The sequence below is a fragment of the Anolis sagrei genome, chromosome 1, assembly GCF_037176765.1.
Source record: "Anolis sagrei isolate rAnoSag1 chromosome 1, rAnoSag1.mat, whole genome shotgun sequence".
Lineage (NCBI taxonomy): Eukaryota > Metazoa > Chordata > Lepidosauria > Squamata > Dactyloidae > Anolis > Anolis sagrei.
Window position 1 is genome coordinate 220,399,825 of NC_090021.1, and position 10,556 is coordinate 220,410,380.

At 39.8% G+C, this 10,556-nt stretch overlaps 1 protein-coding gene across 3 annotated transcripts in view; it reads left to right on the forward strand.

The window, feature by feature from the left end:
- MYLK (myosin light chain kinase) overlaps nt 1-7,554 on the forward strand; it is a 250,329-nt gene extending 242,775 nt beyond the window's left edge. For all 3 annotated transcript variants that reach the window (XM_060774888.2, XM_060774879.2, XM_060774896.2), the window contains 4 exons: nt 197-320; nt 1,435-1,564; nt 3,812-3,943; nt 4,923-7,554. In XM_060774888.2, the coding sequence (XP_060630871.2) occupies nt 197-320; nt 1,435-1,564; nt 3,812-3,943; nt 4,923-5,170 (634 nt within the window). In that variant the 3' untranslated portion in view covers nt 5,171-7,554. The remainder of the gene's footprint in view (nt 1-196; nt 321-1,434; nt 1,565-3,811; nt 3,944-4,922) is intronic.
- The last annotated feature ends 3,002 nt before the right edge of the window (nt 7,555-10,556 follow it).

The window sequence follows — 10,556 nt, forward strand, 5'->3', positions numbered from 1 at the left end:
CCGGTAGTCTAGAACAGGGGTATCAAATGCATTTTCACCTAGGTACCAATATTGAAGCTGAGCTTACCCAACTGCATCTAGAATGTAATCTAACAATCCATGTTGCGATATTGGGGAAGTAAATAGGATGCTGTATGCGTATGAATTTCACAAAAATTGCATTGCACTTCTGACTAGTCTCTATCTAAACTCACAGGGACCGTTTAGATTGTACTCAATGCCTTCAGCATACTTGGCTGCAAAAAGACACCAAAACTATGGAAGCCAAAAAACTGTCCAAAGATAGAATGAAAAAGTACATGGCCAGAAGAAAATGGCAGGTAATGCATTGTATAGAAACATGTTCAAATCCCACGTCTTTCATATCTAATGCTCATGACTTTGGGCATAGGGTGGGGTAGAAAGTTTTTGCTGTGACAGACTTGTTGTTGGAGGATGTTAGAGAACATCTAAAGCTCTCTCCTTTCATCCCATGAACTGCAAAGAACATATATTAAGATTAATTACAGGACATTAATCATGTATAGGCTTTATTTGGAATACAGGCAGTCCCCACTTTATGAACCAGAGAGGTTCTGTGGGTTTGTTCTTAAGTTAATTTGTATGTAGGTCTGAACAGGTAATTTTTTTAAGTGTAACTCCAACTATTTGTGTGTGTGTGTGTGTGTGTGTGTCATAAGCTTTGGATAGCATATGGAAGAGTTAATACCCCTGTGGTGTTTGTTTTGCTGTCTGTGCCCCTGGAAGATTTCATTTCACTTTCTGCCCCTGTGATCATTGGATTTTGAAAAATGTGGCTTGGTGAGAAAGCTTCAGTGGTGACACCTTTTCCCCATGATAGTAACTCTTCCAGGAGTGAATTTCCCTTCCTCAGGGTAGATTTCTCTCACTTTCTGTTGTTTCACCCCTGTTCGTAAATATGAGTCCTTTGTATGTTGGATGTTTGTGACTTGGGGGCTGCCTGTATATATATTTGGAGAGTCTGTAAGAAAGATTTCTTGAGACAATAGAAAAAAATGGAAGGAGATTTTTCTCTGGGACATTTTGAATGACGCTAAGTGAAAAAGCAGGGGAAATGAGAAGCCAAGAATTTTGTCATTTTGAAATGATTTTGTTAATACTCCATTCCTGTCAGTCAGAACCCCCTTTTTCTTTCATTCTCTATTCTTGCTTTTTAAGTGGACACTCTTAAAGGAATTGCTCCTTCAAATGTAACATGGATATCTGACAGTACAGGCTGAATCTGACACTGCAAGTTTTGAAAATTGTCTTAGAGAAGTTCTCCACCTCCACTTAAAACATGTCTTTCGGACCTCCCTTTGTAACATCGAATGATCTTGAAGATCTTGGTTTTTCTCAATCCTCTTTTTAGTTTATAAACAGTTTGAAGTTGAGGAATAATGAGAAAGGATTAATTTCTGTGCCATTTTCCAGAAAACGGGAAATGCTGTCCGTGCCATTGGAAGGCTGTCTTCTCTGGCACAGATGTCTGGCCTCAGTGGGAGGAAGTCATCTTCAACTTCACCAACCAGTCCTGTTAATACAGAGAAGATCGAAGCTGAAGGTATGGAAATTTGAATAGCATATGCAAACATAGTAGTGGACTACTTTTTCTCATACTGTTGAAATGTATATCGCTTATGACTGTGCAGCCTGCAGTGCCATTTTGTCTTTCACTTACTTGGTTGCTATTGTTGTGTGCCTTCGTGTTATTTCTCACCTATGACTTACTCTTAAGGCAAACTTGTCACAGGGTTTTCTGAGCAAAATTTGTTCAGAAGAGGTTTGTCATTGCCTTCATCTGAGTCTGAGAGTGTGTTATTTGCCCAAAGTCATCCAATTGGTTGCATGGCTGAGCAGGGATTTGACTCCTGGTCTCCAACATCGTGATCCAACACACAAACTATGCTGGTTCCCCTTGCAAATATACAATTGCTTTCTAAACCTGCCCTTCTCACAGTCTCTAGATCTAAAAAATTATTTCCTATATCCAGGTTAAAAATATGTGAGCATATTTTAATGCATCAACATTGGGCCTACTTTTGCATTGTCATGTCCCATATGCTCCTGCCATTTTTAGCAGTTTTCCATACAAATCCTCCCGAACACCTGAATAAATACTACACTATAATCTTAAAGGCCTCTTTTGCTGCCATTTAAAGTCTCAATCTTATTAGGAAGATAAAGTTGGCAAACTTCAGTTGATAGTTAACATCCATCACAAAGTGGCATGCAATTGGCAAAGATAGGTGTGCCTTTAAATACCAGTTGTTAGGAAACAGGAGGAGGAGGCTACTTTTGTTTCCTAACAACTGGAAACAGGATGAGTCTTCTGCTTCTTTTTCCAACCTCATCCTCCTAACAACTAATTTGATATCCAACATATCCAGCATGTTGGATATTTGATTGGTAACAGTGCAGGGTTTCAGGTTGATCCAGTGCACCTTTCTGATAGAGAGCTTGTTTGTTTGTAACACATTCCTGCCTTTCTTTAAAAAATAATCAAGGCAACAATGCGGGCAAAATGCTGGCTTTAGTTTATAAAGCCCTAAACCAATGGTTCTCAACTTGTGGGTTCCCAGATGTTTTGGTCTTCAACTCCCAGAAATCCGAACAGCTAGTAAATTGGCTGGGATTTCTGGCTGGGAGTTGTAGACCAAAACACCTCGTGACCCACAGGTTGAGAACCACTGCCTTAAACAGTTCTGGCCCAGCTTACCTGTCTGAATGTATCTCCTTCTATGAACCGTCTCAGAGATTAAGATCATCTGGATAGGGCCTGCTCTCAGTCACACTCCTTCGCAGGTGCGGTTGGTGGGGATGAGAGAGAGGGCCTTTTAATTCTTTGGTTTAACGTAAATGTTTATTTAATTATATGTTTTTTTTAATGGTATTGAATTGTTGCTGATGTGTCAGGTTGCTCTGAATCCCCCTCAGGGTTTAGAAGGGCAGGGTACAAATGTGGTAAATAAATAAACTTGCAGAAAATACAGCAATGAAAAGTCAAATTATGTTAAATGCAAAAGAAAATCCTGTCAACTTCAAAACCCACAGTAATAATATCCTTATTAGAAACAATTATCAGCTCAGGTACATTGACTTAAAGGGAGCTAAGACACACACAAAATCCAACTGGGAACAAAAATAGTTCTCAATTTTTATTACTCAATTTAACAAAATTTGAATTTTTTACTGTTTCTGGTTTGAAGGTCTCATTCCTGTTTAAATGTGCAGCACGTACTTTGAAACTAGTTGTTATAATCCAGAAACTTTGTTTTTGTGGCTGTCACAAACTATATTTAATTGGTTGAGACTCTGAGATATTAATTGAAAGACTATAGCAAAACGTGCTGCAGGATGTCCCACAGAAACAAAGTTTTTGCAGTTTAATAAACCCTTTCTCTGTTTTTATGATAGAACCAATTAGGAAAGGACATTTATAACCCAGAAACAAAAATCATGTTACATAGTGTAATTAACAGCTGTATAATGTTGGCTTGGGACTTGGATCCAGAGATCAGATAACCTTCCTTTCACGTGATGCACGCCATCCCTGTGGCCTGCCCTCTGGTGATGAACCATAGGGTGACAGCTGGAGAATCCATGAGGCACACAGCCACTGTGTGACTTCCTGCCACCTGGGAGCGAGGCATGTCCAGCAGCCCCAGAGTCTGAACTGACCCTCACTGCTCTCAGACCCATCGTCTCTTAAGGGAGGGGCCTCACGGCAGGACGAAGGACATGCTAGTGTTATTAGAACCTTTGTTAGACAAATTCTCCCATAAGATTCATAGAACTTTGTTTACTTAAGATGAGGCTGCCAACGCTCTCCTGGAAGCGGTTGATGAAGAAAGGTCCCATGTGAAACCATATTTCTCTAAAACAATTCAAGATACAGAAGTCGTGGAAGGCAGTGCTGCCAGATTTGACTGCAAAATTGAAGGTACTTCTCAGAAATGTTTATGACTTGTTTTCAGTTGCTTTTTCAACATTCCTCCTCTGGGATTTTTCACCTTCTAATGAACTATGGCTTACCTACCAATTATCTGCTTCATTTTATTTTTTTTAAGAAGCACTATTTTTATCAGAGCTCATAGAGATTTCTGTTTGATGAATAGCTTTGATTCATTTGCCAGAGGTAGAGAGATCAAGATGTGTACTCAAGGGAAATTGTCTGAATTTTAGATAGACTTTAGCTTGGAAGTGTTCATGGGGGGTGGGAGGTATGATTTATCACAAGATAAGTGACACATAGAGGTGCTGAATGTGTGGATTTGTTGATACTTGACATTGTAACTTAAGCTAAACTGTAACCCAGAGACACAGTTTTATAGCTCAGCCCTGTACATTTATTTGTTGTACTTTGTTCATTTATTTATTTGATTCATGCCTTTCTCCATTACATGGGACTCAAAAGTGGCCTCAAGATACAATTAAAACATTTATACAAAACTTTGAAAATAATTAAATAGTACTACAATTTAAACAAGATAAAAACATTATAAAACACTGATCATAATAAAACACACACACACAAACTCGCAGACCTTTTCTGTCACATAGATTTTCAGCCAAAGGCTTGTCTAAATAAAAAGTTTGAGCTGCATCTACATTGTGGAATTAATGCAGTATGGTTGCTATAAAGTAAGAATTACAAATTCGGCTGGTCTGTGGCAATTAGCCCATTTAACTCAATTTTGACAAGAGCCAATATCTCACCCACAACTGGTATTGCTTTGCTGAACTCCATCTACCCTTTGTGCTATGCTAAAAATGTTGTAACTGCAATATCATGTACCCAGGACAACCTCATCTGATGCCAGACTTTGAGAACATCATCTCTGAGCCTGTTAAGGATATATACAGATGGGGAAAAATCAGAATTGATTTGTGGTGCCTGCTCTTCTTCCCCTTTCTTCCAGGTTTCCCTGACCCAGAGGTAATTTGGTACAAAGATGATCAATCTATCAAGGAGTCCCGACACTTCCAGATAGACTATGATGAGGATGGCAACTGCTCTTTGATCATTTCTGAAGTTTGTGGGGACGATGATGGCAAATATACTTGCAAGGCAGTGAACTGCCTTGGAGAAGTGACTTGTGTTGCAGACCTCATGGTGGAAACAATGGGGAAAGAAGGAGAAGAGGAGGAGGAAGAGGAAGAAGAATGAATTAAAAGTGAATGACCAAGAGATTGGAGCAATCACCCAGCAAAAGACTTTTTTCCCAGGCTCAAGCACTGTGACATTAGGTCATGAATTTCTTGATTTGTTTCATCAGCACAAGGAGCTGACACCCTTTTGTGTTATTTATGGGCATTAACTTGAATTAGCAAGCACTTTAGGTGGCTGTTGTGCTTGGATTTAGTTTAAGTTAAAGCATAGCCCAAATGAATGAATGTGAGCACACCACATGAAGCTCATCTATTACTTTAGGCATAGTCAACAAGTTATTTGTTGGGGGGAAAACAGTAAACAGAAGGAGTTTCCATAAGTGCACTAATTGTTTCATCAACCAGTACAGCAAAAGTGAGAATTTGGAATACCTGAACAATGATCCTCTTAAATACATTTATGCATTATACTTGCCTCATTGGTATCACATGATATCATTTTGAGCTTTCATGAATGCAAGTGTGTTTTTAGTTCAGCGAAGCACAATCCATCAGCAGGATTACTAGCAAAATACCCCTTGAAGGGATAGGAACAGAACAATAAAACTGGCGGATAGTGTCCTTGGACCCTATTGGACTCTCACAGTGCCCCATAGCACAATTGTAGCAGATTTGTAAGTGAAGCCCCCTCCCCCCCCCAAAAAAAAGAACCCCCAAAACATTTCAGTATTTACACTGAAAGTGTTTTGCGTCATTATTAGCCTTTCCTTTGAGCCTTTAAGAATTGTAATTTTAAATTAAAATACCTTGGTTTGAGCCAATGTTGTTATCATTGGAGTTAAGGAAGCTGGTCTATCTTAAATCATGGTGTTTCAGACCAACTTCTGTCAATCACAAATTGTCCTGCTCTGAAAATGTAAGGGGACAATTTTCCATTAATTTGCTTTTGCTGTAGCTGAGTGTTGGGCCTTTCCTTCCTCATCTGAGAATGATTCCCCATAAGTGCCAATTCTTACAACTATGTCAGCAACAGCAGGAAAAAAGCCAATGTCTGTCAAGTATTCAACCAAATCACAGTGGCACGTTCAAGATTTGGCACATCACAACAAATTCAAATGTGTGTTGGCACTGCTGTCATCGAATATGAATTCTGCAGATATCAATGGCTTTCCCTGGCTACAAGGTCATAGTACCAATAGGCTTTTTCCTCTGGCTGCCATCAGCAGAGTTATGAAAATCGGTCCCATGTTTCTCATCCTTCCTGGGCAGGGTGACATATTGAGTACAGAAAGTACATTCTGTAGTGCTATTGCAGATCAATATTTTGCAGAGGTCAGTGCCTCTCAGGTTTTTAGCCTATTTCTTTTAGTTTTATTTGGCTACTATAAGTTTATTCTTTTCATGACAGGCCAGAAACTGGATTAGCCAAGGAAAGAGAGCCTGGGGAGTTCAAGCTTCTCTACAATTTCCACAGATTAGCTTTGAAGCCTATCTTAATGCAAGAAACCAGCATAACTAATGGTTAAACAATGATCTCTCTCCTCAACTAATTCATACATTCAGATTTGTTCATTTTGTTTCTCTTTCACCATTTCACAAGCCAGGGGCCATGAAACATTACACAAAATCAAACACAACAATACATGTCTACTCTCATTGCATCATTCCAGTTGTGTGACCTTCCCCCCCACTTTATGAGCAACATGCAGATATTTAAATATAACAGTTGACTTAAAAAAATACACACACACAAAAAAAGCTTTTTTTGCTCATTGAAGCAAAGTGGGGGGACTAAGTGTACTTTATTACAGATGTATACGGTATCATCTATAGATTGTTTGATATTACCTAGTCTTACGTGTTCTAGATTATTTGCTCCTCTGCCTGTTTGAATGCAACAATTCAACATTTCATATATGATGCACACTCACAATTGCTGTGGGTTTTTATAACTGCTTGTGCTGTTTTCCGCTCGGTTGAGGTTACCAGCATGTCTTCTTTTTGAATGGATAAAGAACTTTGTAATAGTAAGACACAATTATTGCCAGTTTGCCACACGCTCTTATAAGGAAAGGATTATATTATTATTTAGTGCAGGAGTGGGAATTATATAGCTCCCCCCCCCCCCAAAAAAAATGTTGTTGAACTGCAGTTTCCAAGAGTTCCAGCCAACCCTGGCCGAAGGTGAGGAACGTTGGGAGTTGAAGTTCAGTGACATTGACAGCTCTCCATGATTCCCATCCCTGCTTTAGTGCATACAGAGCGTTTTCTCACATGTTTTCAACGTGTTAAGAAAAGAATGGGTTGTATTTTTTGTGTATACCTTAATTAAAAAAATATTCAGATGTTTTCCAGGTTTCTGAAGCCAAAAGAGCTGCAAGATATGAGAACACTACAATTGTAGTTACTCACAATTTCTCAATAAACAAATACCACAAAGCATGTTAGCACAAATGCCAGTTTGTTTACTCCTGCTGTGTAACTTGCTTTCTTCTTTCTACTACACTTACATTAATTCTTCAAAGCATAGTGTAGGCAGAGTTTCTCAATGACAACTGGATTTTGTTTTCAAAGCTATGTGAAATAAGGTTGAGCTTACCCATCCCTGCTTTATTGGTTAGGAACAATAATGAAGAATTATGAAATATTGCACCACTGCTTCTTGGGTAATCACATTGGATCATTTGCACTGGCAAGATACTGGGAAGTGGGCATACTTCTCATACAGTGAATAATAAAATGTAATACTGGTTGTGTGGTTTAACATTTGTCTAAAAATACAGATTTTCCCTTTAAAAACAAATACAGAAAAATGAGAGAAATGTCCCTACTGGTCTCAAATTGTTAATAAATGCAGTCAACTATCCACATTTACTGGCATTAGCAGCACAGTAAAAAAGCTTTTTAAAGCTGCAAATACCAACACTGCTATTTCTTGAGAAAACACCTCTGCAGGATTGTACAGAAAGATATAGAGATTCCTAGAAAAGTGATTTCTCTAACAATATCTAAGTCCTCCAGCATCTCTATGATCAGTTGCTACACTGAAGGTCCTAGAGATTCTCACACAGAATATTTCAGTCAAATCAGTGAATAATCAAATCCACAAAGGTGGAAGGCTGACCGTATGCTCAAACGTGTGAATCTTCTTGCCTGTGATCTCATCCAAGAGTGCTAAATGCTACTTGTGTTTGATTCTACAAATGCAAAATATTCCTAGTATTACGACATAGGGAATGGAGAAAAATGTAGTTGTGGTGGAGAGAAAAAAAGTGTGATTAGGTGAATCGTGCTGAGGAAGACACAGTTCTAGGTACTAATACTCAAAGGGCTCCTCCTTTGTCCTCCACATCCAGGGTAAGTATGTGAGTGGAGCTTTTCATTCTCCCTCCATTGAACCTGATCTTGGATGTGTTGAAAATGGTGGGGAATTGCCCCTCTTGGTTACCTCCAAACTGGAGTTGCAGTGTGGTTTATATTGGGTTTCCTCTTCAAGGCTCTTTGGAAGCTCCCATTAGTACAAAATAATGGGTAGCAGTAAGTCAACCACTATAACTTCATTTTTTGGTCTACCACATTGCCTGCTGAAAGTGCCTCCAGTTCCATTCAAAGCATTGACTTGACCTTTTAAAATTATGAACAATTTAGGACTAGACTACTTTTTTCATATCAGGAGTGACTGCAAGGACATTTCCCAGGATACATCCGGATGTTTGATGTTTTACCATCTTTTACCAGATTCGAACTGCCGACCTGTTGGTCAGCAGTCCCGCCGGCACAAGGGGAACTGGAGCTGACAGAGGAAGCTCAACCCACTCTCCCCAGATTTGAACCGCTGACTTGTTGGTCAGCAGTCCTACTGGCACAGGGGACTGCTGACCAACAGGTCAGCAGTTCGAATCTGGGGAGAGTGGGTTGAGCTCCCTCTGTCAGCTCCAGTTCCCCATGTAGTGACATAAGGGAAGCCTCCCAAAAAGATGGTCAAACATCAAACATCCGAGTGTATCCTGGGAAATGTCCTTGCAGTCACTCCTGACATGAAAAAAAGTTAACTGGGGGGTTCACTAGACTAATGATACAGCTCAATTGTAGTGCTCATAAAATGACAAAACCAAAAATAAGTCACTACATTAGCTAGGTATTGTTCATTCTGCAGCAATGGACCACACTGGGCATTGTTTTCCGCTAAATCCAGTCTGGCAAATGGTTTCACTTTAAACAGCAACTTTATCTTGCCTGTGTATGCTGAACACATAAAGGTTGACTAAACCAAATGTTATTTTTACCAAAGTCTACTTTATTTTGTCTCTTGAGTGCATAATATAAAACAAGTTGTTTTATGGGAGTAGATATATTCTTGGCACAGAAAAACACTTCTGAATAACTATTTTTATGCACTGGCATATTCTCTGTTTCCTGACAGATCAGAGACAACAGGTTGTTCAGTCTTAACAGCTGAAGCCAATTGCCTTGCATTGAAGGGGGAACTCTGCACGCTCTCGGAGGTTCCCTTCACTTCTGTTCTCAGGTGGGTGGTGCAGGGATAGACACATGGATGAGTTGAGTCAAGTGAAGACTGCTGCGCCCAAAAATGGGGCCATGGTCTTTTATATTTTTACAATGGATCAAACAACATACTTTTGATTCGTTTCATACTTTGTCTTTTCTCGCTGGCTTATTCTTAGCTCATTATGTTCTAACTGGTTCTCTGTTTTATGCATACAAACAGCTTAAGATGGAAGCTTTACTGTAACTTCATGTCTCTCGTGTTGACCCTGGCTTGCTTGAGCAGCAGCCAAACACCAGTCTTATCTCTTAGTTTCTCACACAGAGAATTAGGGAAGGAACTGTTTTTCTAAAGACTGTAGCATCTGCTCTTTTCTTTTAGGACTACAACTCCTATTATCCATTTTCAGGCTACAGCCCCTACAGCATAATTACATTTGGTTATATACCACTTGACCAGGGTCCCCTGGTGGCACAGCGGGTTAAACCGCTGAGTTGCTGAACTTGCTGACTAAAAGGTTGGCGGTTCGAATCTGGGGAGCAGGGTGAGCTCCTGCTTTAGGCCAGGCTTCTGCCAACCTTTGTTGTCGTTTATGCGTTCAGTCACTTCCGACTCTTCATGATCTCATGGACCAGCCCATGCCAGAGCTCCATGTTGGCCATCACCACTCCCAGCTCCTTCAGAGTCAAGCCAGTCACTTCAAGGACTAGAAGGCTCCTCAGCTCCTCGCTTTCAGCCATCAAAGTAGTATCATCTGCATATCTAAGGTTGCTAATGTTTCTTCCAGCATTTTTTTCCCTAGCCATTTTAATCGTCAAGCCCCACACATCGCATGATGTGTTCTGCATACAAGGTTGTTCAAAAATATGTAAATATGAGTAGATCAATGAGTACTGCTTCAGCGGGAAGGTAACAGTGCTCCATGCAGTCATGCCAG